Consider the following 12957-nt stretch of genomic DNA (forward strand, 5'->3'; position numbering starts at 1 on the left):
ACCACAGCATGGGTTCTTGTGAAACTGCACAAATATTCTTGTGGAGAAGGTGACTGGCACTTCTTGCAAAAATGAAAAGTGAGCAGAAAGAAGAAATGCTCAAAAATAAATAAAACCCACCTGAAGACACAGCCAACTAAAAAAGGTGAGCAGCCTTTAATTTAATTTAATATGCCTTTAATGAGGCAGGTGTGGCTCACACAAAGAGAAACAATTAACCTGTAGTGATCAGTTTAATTCCATGAGCTCATTTATATTTATTCATTTTGCAGATGCTTTTATCCAAAGCAACTTACAAGTGAGGTAGCCCAGTTATTTAAGTGGGAAGTGGAACGATAACAATCCTTAAATATTTAGAAGTGACAATTTAAACAGTTTTGGGGGAAAGGTGAAAGTTCTCCTTCACATTTACTTCCCTCAGTCTGTGGCTCTACTCCCAATCTGTGAGATTGCCAACTGTGGCTCAACTGGCCATAAAAATCAGGAAATGGTCATTGAGTCCCAATACACAAGATCACCAGATGCCAGGAATTCTTCCCCCCAGCCTTGCAGACAGCCATTCCCCGCTGTACATCTTGGGCAACAATAGTGCTATCCATGGTTTTTATCCCACTTCTGCAACCAAAAGTGGAGAAACTTGCCAACACTTCTCACAAAAATGAAGAGTAGGAACAAGGGTTCAAAAAAGCAAGAATTTATTTTAAAACAAACAAAAGGAACCAGCCTGAGCACACAGTCAGCTGAAAGAAGTGAGCCTCCTGCTATCTAGCCGCACACCTGTATTTAATAGGCACTTAATTAGGCAGGTGTAGCTCATTAACCAATGGCTGATTCACAGGCAATTACAAAGGCAATTACAATGAACAATTAAACGATTAACCTGTATGGATGCATTTGATGGATGAGCTCAGTTACTAACAAAGCTGGAAATGGAAAAACAACAATCCTGAAACATTTAACAAAATGACAACTGAACAAACAATTTTGTGACAATTCTGGTCACAGGTACTCAGACCCCAGCTGATCCAGTTCTTTCAATGAAGTTGGGTACCAGTCTGTATGTCAAGGACTGCTTCATACTCAATATTTCCTGTCTAGGAGGGCATTGCGATTCATGTCACAATGATGTTACAAAGATGTTACACTCACATCTTACTGTAGCTACACAATATGCCCTCTTCATGGTAGACTGCAACTATCACAAGAACTTTTGAGGGACATGAATGTTTAATTCAATTAACCTTGATTTAATCGGTTAAGTTCCACTTTTTATTTTTTAATAATGGCCAGGCCAAGAGGTAGGCAACACAGACAATACAAAGTAGTCAAAAAATAGAGATGAAAGTACACAGAAAATATGGACAAGCACAAATGATGCTCAACAGAGATAACTGAGGTACAGAGATAAAAGGAGTTTCTGTGTCTGAGCAGAAGAGAACTCGTACTCATATGAAAAGCAGAGCGGGGCGTGGCATGCACATGTGATTGTTAGCTGCTGACATGCAATTAACCATCTCAGTAACATGGATACTGGGCACAGGGGTGGGGTGTTTGAGCTGAGTCACACAAGAAAAGGGAAACAAGTACAAATAGCACTCCAAAGAAAGACAAAAACAGGGGCAATTCATTTCCATCAGGAGTTAGTTCCTTATAACTCTTCCTTACACCACTTTAGTATCAAGACAATGAGTGGATTCAAAGTACCCTATAAAGAAACATCAATGAGAGATTAAAATAATATGCAAATATGGCACATGGAGAAACTGTTTTAAACCACTATTTAAAACACTAAGGGGGTTAGGGTTACAATGAAATTCCTCATTCATGATGAATACACAGTAACTCAGAAGAGTCATTTCTCCATATGACATGCATGTTTATGTACATGTATATTGGCAATTAAATCATGGTACTATAGCTTTGAAGGCAGACTTCATCTGTAAGCACATGAACTTTATTTATAAAATATTATCATGCGCAACAGTTCTAATTTGATCAATACTGACATCCAGGTCTCAGAGGAAATACAAAAACATCAAATATACAAACCAGTTATTACAGAACAAAGTGACTATTCCTTGTTTCTACAACAGTAATGATGGGAGGTCTGCAGCAGGGTTGTGTCAGCCTAAGGCGGCAACATCACATCAACACACTTTGGGTGAATACTCATCAACCCACAGTTTCTCTGTTTGTCATTGTCCCAGGCACAGACTGACACATCAACCGTATGCTGCCTTCTGGGGTTCCTTTAACAGCAATCTAAAGGGCAACTAAATGGCTTACAGTTCTATTCTTGGCGGTTACAAACATGTCAGGCATAATGCAAAATGATAAGCAGCGCAGATCTTATGATCCAGAACAGAGGAGGCTGCTAGGCTTGTGAGTCAGTCAGGGTCATCTACGTGGAGCATGTCTTTAGGATAAACTGAGCAGAGCTTGTTCAAAGCCTACCCCTGTCAATACACTTGGAGTTGAAAGTGTCCGCTAACCGTAAAATGAAACTTTCCATAGAAAGGAGGGGTTGAGAGGGGGTCTGATCAAAGAAAGTACTGGCTGGAGACGTGATCATGCAAGTGGGATTATCAGCACTCAGCCATTTGCACTGCCCAGAAAAGAATTCCCCACGCATGGGTTAATTAACATGCACTGATTGCTGTGCAGTCCAGTCATTTCCAGCTGTCCTGTGCTTCATCAGCATTGACTAGAGCACATCATTGCTGTTTTTGAATTCTGCTTCAGAAGTTTTAGCTGAACTAGTTTTCTGCCACATTACACTATAATTTATGTGATATATTAAGATATAAGATAAGATATAATCAGATTATTCCCCCCGCCATGATATCCTAACCACTGCATTGTCATTCTCTGATGTGCTGATTCAGATTGTTTGCATATCTGGTTTCCCTGGTTACAGACGGCTCTTGTCTAAATGGCCATTAATCTAGTTGTGAATATGTCCATTCCCCAATAATTTAGGGGGGCCCTTATGAACTCATTTATTTTCACAACAGTTAATGTAAACCACCCTATTCTTAGCAGTGAAAAATGGAAAAATTTAAATTAGAGTATCTATTGTTTGAAATGTGGGATGTAATAGTGTAATCTAGTGATTTACAGCATGCAGTGAACTATGACTCATCTCATGGGTATGCTTGGCATATATTCCATTATACCACAGTTTTCCACCAACCAATTCCTGACCCCATCCAAGGTACAGGAGAGTAATTATATGGGATAGTATACAATGGCACTTCAAACAAATTCAGAGGTGTGTCAGTTTATGTCTAAAAGAACCAACATTTCTGCACCAGTAAGCATACAAAACTTTTTGTAAAATTTACAACATTTAGAAATAATAAATTAACAACTAAACATCCGAGGCTGAAATTGGCATCAATATAAAAATATCAAAGTATTTGTTTTAGGAGAAAAACATATATATTGTCCAATAGTTGTTTGTGCAGCATGTCAAAAATAGGCAGCTCATAAGTTCTTTAGAGGTGCATGTAGAAGAATGCAAATATGTAGAATGTGCTTCTTTATCCATAATCCACTTCACTTTTTCTTTCAGCAATCGCCATCTTATCTTGAAATCTCTGAAGAAATACAACAGCAAAATGGTACATTTTATGAAAGATGAAACTGCTCATTGTCAGTTTTTTTAAGTATATTATTTTGATCTATTTGGTTTATGTACCTGTATTAATATGGCCTTATACGTCAAACACAATTAGGTTTGATTGATTGATCACAACAATTACAACAATGTAGCAAAGTTATCACAATAACATATCAATCATTGGTGGATACATTGCAAAAGACTGTGTAAGACATATGTTGGTGAGATGGATATTGGATCAATGAACTCCATGCAGGGAACAAACGAGACAGGCAGACCCGTTTGTCATCTTTAACAGGAAGCTGCTGCTCACAGAGACGCAAAACACCATTGCGGATCCATACAGAAGCCTGTCGTTTGCAGAGCTTTCTTTCCATCGGCCATTACATTCAGTCCATGCATGAACAAGGGGCTAGCAATCCCCCCCAACAGTGGGGATTCCATAGAATCGACCTCTGGAGATTCTCTCAGCGGCAAAGCGCTCTCTCACCAGACAAGCAGGGAGGGGTAGGAGACGGGTTGCCAGATCTGCTCGCGTCAGACCCTGACTCTGCCAGGGGGTGTGTGGGGCCAGGAGGGGAGTGACAGAGCAGAAAAAAGGATGGCAAGATGCAGCTACAGACAGCAACCTGCAGGGTCTCTGGCACTAAAGACTGCAGGCCGAGGGCGAGAGGGGCGAGAGGAGTGAGAGGACAGGGCTCCTACCTGGGCTGGGGAAAGGCTGTGAGGTGATGAAGGTGAACAGACCGCCCAGGTGCTAAGAGAAAAGGGCGTCAATACCTGCGGGAGTCAAAACCAGCGCCTGCAGCAGGTCGGAGAGCGACACGATTCCCCTCACTATGTCCTCCTTGTCCACCAGGACCAGACGGTGAACCTGAGAGAAAGTTAAGGGGAGGGTGGAGGGGGTTGCACACAGCTGTTAAACAGAACACATATCTGAGCAGCGTATCTGCCCAGCGACAGGGCGTAGCCAAGGCCAAACCTCATAAAACGGGACAAGACAGGTGGTGAAAGCTGGGGGGATGGGGAAGAGCGCAATGAAATCCTCAAGTGCAGAAAGGAACAACAGACTCAGGTAGCACTTCATCAGGCACCTTAATAGGCATTGGGAAATTAGCAATCAGAGCGGTTAACATGATGATGCAGCAAGGATATCCTGATCACCCTTTCACTTCTTTCACAGATACAGAAAAGATGGAATTATATAATTATGCTGTATATGCTTCTTCCACAGGAAGCCTGTGCAGATATGAAGTGGGAAAGACTGAAACCACCATAATGAAGACACAGCCTGTTTATCCATAAGTGCTTTGATAATTTAATTAAAGAAGAAAATACCTCATAAATAAATACCTCTGACTTGAATGTGACAGTACTTTCCCCAAAAGACTTATTTTCAGTTTCATGATACACTTCAAGTCAAGTGGGCCAAGAAAGTGACAATTAGAAATGCCATACAGCCACAGAAACTACCAAAAGAAGAATTATATCCACTGTGGCAACCATATCAGCCACAGCCATAAAAGCAGCCAGGAGGGTGATCAGCGCTCTCATTCTGTCTCAGATCTCCAGCTGTCTGTCTGTGTCCCTCTTTAGCTCTCCTGTTAACCCTCGCCTGCCCGGCCGCACGCTGAATCCGTGCTCACCTCCGCCTTGGCGATGCGGTCGATGATGGTCTCCAGCGTCTCGTGAGGGTAGCACTTGAGCACGCCCTCGACGCAGCAGGCCCTCCCTTGCAGGGCCTCCCGCATCGTCATGTTCAGGTTGTTGTAGTTCTTCTGAGCCGCCAGATTCTGACCCCATGTAGAGAGCGGGCAAAAAAAAACGGAATCGGTAATAGACCTATACCTGGCGTCACCGCAGAATAAAGAGGAGCAGAACACAATTCCCCACAATTCATGATGTATTGAGACGTAGAGCTCGTTCCAGTATGAAATGACAGCTGCACCCAGCGCCCTCGTGTGGTGCATTCCAGTACTGCAGCAGCTAGAGTTCATAATGATAATAATAGGACGCTGTCTCCAAGATCTAAATACTTTGGAAATGTAACCATATGGAAGACAAATACCATGAGTTGTTGTTATTATAGTGATACAATTAAACTGATGTCAGTCTGTGAAATGTGCCCTGTATTTCTGCTACATCTTATGGTGAGTGATTTTTATTAGACATTTTACATATTTCTTGCATATCCCTTCTGACTCCTTGTAGAAGGTTGTACCTGAATGTCTGAGTAAGGGGTTGGTAAGAACTACATCTTGCAAGGGCCAGGGCAAAATACATGGACAAATATGCACATCACAGAACAATCGTGGGTGTAAAGTCCCAGCATGCCGTTCAATGATACTTACAATCACATCAAACCTGGAGTAAAGGGCCACCACTTTCCCTGTAACCAAAACAGAGCATGAATCCATCAGAGGAGTAAACCATTTCACAGGCAGCAGCAGTCCACCCTTCAGATGTGAAAAAAGCAATTGGACACACAGAATCTTTAACAGAGCAACACTGTAAACAGTTACAGAGGGAGCGGATCTCGTGGTTGCAGGAGCACTGAGGGCTAACCTATTAATACACACACCTTCATCATTCACCACTGGCAGCGCAGACACCCGCCGCTCCACGAAGATGGCCAGGGCTTCATAGACCGTGGCACTTTCCAGGACTGTGGCAATCCTGTCAAAAGTCCCGATGGCAACCTCCTCAATCCGCTTCTGCAAGAAACGGGGCTTTGGAATCATCGAGCCCTGCAGGTGTGGGGGGTGGGTGTGTGTTTGGGGGTGGGGTGCGGGAGGGGGAGAGAGAATAACATGTAACGGAAACCCGCAAATCAAACTGGAATGGCATATGAGGTTTTAACGCCATTTATAGACAGGAACGTCATACGCAAAGGCCGGTCATTAAGAGGAGGAGCTCTCACAAAGATGTGCAGGAACTTGAGAATGCGTTTGTGCGTCAGGATGTGCAGGACGTTCCCCGACTCTGGGTCGATGACCGGCAGCCGGTGAATCTTATTCTTCAGCAGAGAGTAGATGGCATCAAACAAGCTGAGGAAAGGCAAGGAGAGGCGGCTGTTAGTTTCCGGCGGTTCCCTTCGAAAGCGCCAATCGCACGAGGCGCGGGAGAAAGCAGCAAAGTGTACCTGGAGTCAGGCGTGATGCTGATCAGCGAGTTTAAGGAGTACTGGAGGTAGACCTCTGGAACACAGGAAAGGACAAGAGGTTGGAAGGGGAATCCTATCAGGCTTAAACTGAGCTAACTCTGTTTATTGGTGTTCGAAAGGGGTCACCTCTCCACGTCTCAATCTTGTGCTCTTCCAGCTCATAGATCTGCACCTGGGAGACACAAGCGCATACCTGGCTTCAGTAAGATTCACCTGAGTGGCCGCTACACTGTGTTCCACCTGCTGTGGACACACTGGCGTCTGATGAAAGGCCTGCCGCCACATGTTCACCCTGCAGTGTTCTGGACAGCTGCTGTTTCGTTTCTGCACGGCCGCAGCGTGACACAGGAGCAGTGAGACAGGTGCATGCTGGGTAGAGGACACTCACCATGGGGGACTTGTAGTACCGGTGGAGAATGTTAATGAAGTCTGTGATGGTCAGCATTCCTGTGAGGACAAGGGGCAGGAGGGAGAGGGAGAGGAAGGGCAGTTAAACCCAAGCAAACGCAGAGAGGGGTGACGTCAGAGGCGACACGAGCCATTCCCCACCTGCGCTGTATCTCGCAATCTATCCCAGAGGAGTGATATTTTTAGCTGCGGAGAGGGAGATTATCAGAGCACCCTGCCAATTCCCACAAGACAATTGGACCCAGGTGTCCCAACTAAACTTAGAGCTTTGGCACCAGTTCTGCAAAGGCTGGAGTTGAATGTTCCCCCATCAGTGACCCTGCTGTTGAAATTTTCATCACGCTTACGAAATGGCTGTGTATTTTCTCTACCCTTACACCCGGGGGAATTGGCTATGCGTGGCAAAGTTCAGTACATTTTGTACAACTCCAATTTCATAAGCCCACTCAAAAAAACAGACAGGCGGGCAGAAATGTGCTAAAACACAGACAGACATGTGGAAATAAAGGGACAAAAACTCCCAGGCACTCGGCCCTCTCAACGGCTGAATTGAATTTGTTGAATTTGGTCCTTTATATTTTGGCCGCACTCATTAAGCTCTGTGTGAAATTGTTTCTCTTCCCAGGACTCCTCATAGCGTCCTGTGGGAAGTGGCTTCTAGTCTTCCCCAAAAAGCGATCTCTTCTTGGAGGACGGTTGGAGAGGAGTGTGTGAGGAAGGCTGTATTGATATCGCAGGGGTGTTTGTAACCCGACCCGGGCGCATAGCTGCCCCGCGGGACTGGAAAGGTTAAGGGACACCTGGTTTTCCGCTTAGGTTCCCTCACCTACGAAGCACTGCAGCTTGCTGTCCCACAGAGGTGCGGCCCTCACGCCATTGGCCACCAGGGCGAAGAAGGCCTTTTTCACCTGCACAGGTGAGAGACAGAACATGTATCAATCACAGCTGCTCCAGTTGATATTATACCAGATGTTTGTTCACTCAGCATATGAGAACCATATATACATGTAATGTGTGTGTGTGTGTGTGTGTGTGTGTGTGTGTGTGTATTTTGCTTAATCATTATTATATTTAATTTGAAACATGGCAATATGTTAAAGTACAACAGCAAGCAGTACATGATTTTCAAAGAACAAAATAACACCACAAATATATGTTTGAAAAGAAGCAGGAAGATGCGTGGTCTTACAACACCTTCCCACTTTCAGACTGCAATTTTTTTTCAGTTTCCAATCTCCTTCCTGATTTCTCTGTATCCCCATCATCCCATCAGAGCCCAAAGGAGAGTCCCAGCAAATACATCCATATCACATACAGCACCTCATTCATTACCTCCATCTGAACAGGAAGACCTGTTCTTATGCTTAGTATGTGCATGTTACATTGTGCATTAATCTGAGGATCACACTGTACTTTTATTTAGGACTGTAAATAAAACAAAGCATGACAGTGACTTGGACAACGTTGGAATACTGACGCCTGCCCGAGCGAGCCCGACAGGGTGGGGGGAATCCGCTGGCCTGCCGGTCTATTTTTGGGACGAGGGGGCCTCACCTGCAGCGTGGTGTCGAAGATGACCAACTTGGAGCTGGTCGGAATGGCGTCGTAGCAGCAGTGGCTCATCATGAACTTCATGTACACGTTGTGGTCGGGATCCGTGGCTGCAGGGGAGGACAGGAGAGAAGCACCCTGCTGCAGGTCGGTCAGTCTGTCTGCCCGCCTGTCTGTCTGTCCATCCGCCCATCGCTTTGCGCACTTGTCTGCCGCTCCAAAGCGCCGTCCAAAACCTGTGTCACTTACTGGAAACTCACTGATGCCAATCTCACAGTCTGTCTATCTGCCCCACCTGTCTGTCTGGGAGGCAGGCTGATGAACTAGATAGCTTGCTGTAGCTCAATGGAAGGAAGATGTTTCCCTGTCTGCCTGTTTCTTGGTCGCTTTGTTTGTGCTTGACTTTTAAGGTCTCACTTGCCAGTGGCCTAAATACTTGTGCATTTAAATTCTACGTATATAGGTACAGTATAGCTACCATACATTATTGTAAAGTACTAAAAACTATTAAACTCATTGGTGGGAATTTGTAAGTTTATTCATACACATTCTGGTTATTACAAAAGTACAGAGTAGTAGCACACAACAGAACCTAAGCAGATACAGTCATTTATATTTACACCTAATAAATTGCATAATGTGTCATTATGTGCTAATCATGCACATGGAAGCACATGTCCACACACACTCCATGAAAAAGTGGGAGTTACCTGTCTCCTTCATGGTGAGCCCATTGTCCAGGACAGGGACCTTCAAAATGGATAAAAGAACTGTGACAAACCTGGCCAACTTTACTATATTATATTACACTATACTATGCGACACTACACTATACTATACTATACTATGATAAAACACAAGTTGTGATTTTTGGTCCAAGGCATGTTTTCTGAGAAAATCCAGTTGAGTCTTGGCTGTGTTACCCCCCAGTGTTAAATCTAGTTTGAGGAAATATTGGTGTGATTTCTGATCCTAATTTCAACTTTGATCAGCATCTAACTGAGACAGGTTCAGCCATGCTTTACCAGCTAAGAAATAAAGCTAAAATCAGGTCAATGTTATTGTTTAAGGACTCAGAAAAAATTATGCATGCTTTTATCTAATCTCATCTAGATTACAGCAATTCCCTCTATGCTTGCTTGAGCTGTGAATCTTTGGCTGCGAATAAGAGAAAAGAGAACACATATTATCCATATTATCCCAATTTTAGCTTTCTTTGCACTGACTGCAAGTTATGTTCAGAGCCAACTTTAAATTTTTATGAACTGCCTACAAAGCGATGTGCATGGTCTGGCAAAAGAATATATTACTCAGCTTGCCATGTTTTCACACCCCTCACAACTCAGATCTTCAGATGAGGCATTACTGGCTGTTCCAGCCTCTAGCTGAAGACCAAAGAAGACTTCTTTCTCTGTCAGAGCGTCCAGGCTCTGAACAGCCTTCCACAAGACAGAATAACTGTCTTTAGTGGCCTCACACACTTTTATGTAATTGCTTTTTTGGTTGATAACTTCATTGCTTTTATGCTCAGACCATTTTAATATTTTATGTTTTATGGTATTCAGTTGTATTGTTTTTTCATTTCATATGATTTTTTTCCTGGACACTTGGTATACAAAAATGTTATTATTCTTTTTGTTATTATTGACATCATCAATAAAAATATCTTTGCACCTTCAACGCGTTGGACCTAATAAGACCCACTCAGAATCTCAGAGTTTAAGTTCATACTCACTTTTAACAGAGGAACTGTGCAACACCCAGAGATTTACTGCACTATCCTGCTGCACTATCCTATTTTGCACATCTATATCCTGTTGGTGTGGACACCACTGTTCAACACAGCAAAATATTACAGATATCCATACCTTTTATTCAGTTATTTGTGTACATTTTAACTGAGGCAAGACAAAGTCTCTGTAAGACATGTGAATGGTAACAATTTGCTCATGTTTTCGTGACATAATTAGCTTCAATCTGTTGAACCAGTTTATTTATTTTTGCCTGATTGCTACCCCTATGCCTCTTGGTGCTGACACTCAATAATCAAGCTCCTGTGATGTCACCTGGCTGTGACCCATACTGGTGCTGCAGGTGCAGCATCAGGATGGAGTTAAATATGTCACTCGTGTGTGTCACCAAAACACTCGTTGTGGCAACAAATGCACCTCCTGGCTTGTCTTTGCTGAGGACAAAAATTGTGTGTTATGTAACTAATTCCCCCCCCAGTTTTCTTTTCAACAGAAGAGATCTGTGAACTTGCCCCCCCATGGCAACACCAAAGCAGGACCCGGGAAAGAAGACCACTCCCCGTCCAAGAGGGGTGTGGGATGAGGACAGCAACGCTCCAAATTATAGAGAATCAGAGCCTCTGGTCTACCCCACATCACCCTGTGCCTGCCTCCTGCTTTAGTTGATAAAAACTGATGATACAGCGTGTGCCCGCTGCCACCTCATTTCTTTTCAAGCTCAGGCTTATCTCTATGATCTCTCTGAACAGACAAAATGGGTTGGATTCCTGGAGTTTTGTTTCGGCTGCCGTCAGTGGAACTGGGGGGGTGAGGTTCCACTTTTTCCTCACTAGTGTATGAAGGTTTTTTGCACATTCTTTTCATTAAACTGAGAGAACAGAACTGCAAGGTGTTCCCACTGCACAGATTGATCAAGCATCGTTTGATCATCCTCATCGCCTCTAATGCTGTCACTCCAGCTGATAGCTGTTGCCAGAGCATCATCCCTCCTCTTTTCAAATGATATCCACCATAACTAAGCTCCACAAGCAGCTCCATGTCATTTCATTTGCTCACAGCGCTGAGTCGGGTTTAATACGATGATCTGAAGCAAGGCAGCTTATCTGCATGGTTATATTGAGAAATGATATACTGCAGTGTTTCGGGATCTTGCACATGGTGAAAATTACACTTGGCACTTGATGGTGGCACCATATTTAGAAAAGAGCTTACTCAGCAATAAACATCAAAACTAACACTACATAGAAAGTGTTCTGTTTAAAAAAGGTTTCTCAGAACTGTAGTTGAGGTATCATTAGGAATTAATTATCCAATCATGCATATTTAGTTTGAAATTGTTTAAAAAAAAAAAAAATCAATTTTGTGGAACAAAAAAATTTTGTTGCACTCGAACCGACAGTATAAACACTGAAGCCTCAGCCTCAAGTTTGTATTCATACCAGCACAAGTGGCTACTTGTTCTCCCTCCCTCTCTCTCTCTCTCTCTGTGTCACACACAGGTGAACGCACTGCTCCCTACCTGTGCGAGAGGGTCCATGGTTTGGGCGCGTCCGCTGGCTGTGCTGTGTTCAGGGCGCTCCGCAGCAGCAGTTTACTGGCCCCGCTGTCTCGTCCTGAACATACTCCAACTCTGCTCCCGTCCCAAAGAGCAACGGGGTCTAAATCGGGAGCAGGAGCCAGTGGCGGCATGTGGGGGAATGGCCCATTCGGTGGGGGGGTGGGGGGGGGGGGGAGGAGCAGGATCAACAGATGTTGTAGCAGCGAGGGGCTGTGTACACACAACAACGCTGCTCTGCTGCCATGGGGGAAAGGGCAGAGCAGGCTACCGGGATCATGTCTCAGCACGGGCCGAGGCCATTGGGCGGGTGCTGGAGGCTCAACGCCGCTGTCGTCCAATCAGATGTCTGAGTGGGCGGGCCTTGGCGCTCCCTAACACAATTATTTGTCAACTTACCCAGAAGCCACAATTTATTTCAGCCTCCAATGTGTTTCTTCTCTTGCATAAAGGTCAGCATTTACATCAAACGTGTGCATCGGTCACACTTTTTTCAGCCACCAATCCAGCTATGATGAGCGCCAGATGAAAAACAGGAAGCCATTGAATGGATCGCAAAACTGGATGGCTGCCTTATTACATGTAAATAACATGGCTAAGACTTGATGAAGAGGCGTTGTCTGCGTTACTATTTGGGAGCATTACAGTAAACTGCCCTCTTCTTCTTTCACTATAAATACTTTGCCCTGCGCCAGCCACTTTATGGATTTACATGACATTATTTGTTGTGTTGATTCAGCATGTATAGTATTTCACATCATGCAAAGTGTATTCATATTCATTATTCATATATCCTGAACCATTATGATATCTACACTAAAATATAAACATTGGAAATGCATACTGACGTTGACCCATGAACACAATGGACAACAGCCAGGGGTGTTGTCCTTCTTTTTTTTTAAGG

General features: G+C 44.0%; 1 protein-coding gene across 4 annotated transcripts; it reads right to left on the minus strand.

The window, feature by feature from the left end:
* Positions 1–3384: 3384 nt before the first annotated feature.
* Positions 3385–12186, minus strand: LOC118785523 (5'-AMP-activated protein kinase subunit gamma-1-like). Of its 4 annotated transcripts, none has more exons than XR_005005296.1 (13): positions 12015–12186; positions 9455–9494; positions 8748–8854; positions 8020–8101; positions 7174–7232; positions 6912–6957; positions 6765–6819; positions 6543–6669; positions 6204–6369; positions 5974–6011; positions 5269–5415; positions 4328–4496; positions 3385–3599 (listed from the first exon to the last, which is right to left on the minus strand). XR_005005296.1 is itself a non-coding variant. In XM_036540236.1 (13 exons), exons 1-13 carry the CDS (start codon positions 12030–12032, stop codon positions 3586–3588), a joined length of 993 nt encoding a protein of 330 aa, XP_036396129.1. In that variant the 5' UTR covers positions 12033–12186; the 3' UTR covers positions 3385–3585. The 4 variants fall into 4 exon arrangements, 3 of the variants coding, with proteins under 3 accessions (XP_036396129.1, XP_036396128.1, XP_036396131.1); XM_036540236.1 differs by having other exon boundaries at positions 4403–4496; XM_036540235.1 differs by lacking the exon at positions 3385–3599 and having other exon boundaries at positions 3607–4496.
* Positions 12187–12957: the final 771 nt, after the last annotated feature.

Source organism: Megalops cyprinoides, chromosome 11, assembly GCF_013368585.1.
Source record: "Megalops cyprinoides isolate fMegCyp1 chromosome 11, fMegCyp1.pri, whole genome shotgun sequence".
NCBI classification, from domain to species: domain Eukaryota; kingdom Metazoa; phylum Chordata; class Actinopteri; order Elopiformes; family Megalopidae; genus Megalops; species Megalops cyprinoides.

What these genes read in the sequence shown, in the direction of transcription:
- LOC118785523 (XM_036540235.1), bottom strand. An exon ending in GGTACTACAAGTCCCCCATG is followed by an intron (nt 6,958 to 7,173) that starts GTGAGTGTCCTC and finishes TGTGTCTCCCAG; the next exon opens with GTGCAGATCTATGAGCTGGA. An exon ending in GCCAGTGGTGAATGATGAAG is followed by an intron (nt 6,012 to 6,203) that starts GTGTGTGTATTA and finishes TTTTGGTTACAG; the next exon opens with GGAAAGTGGTGGCCCTTTAC.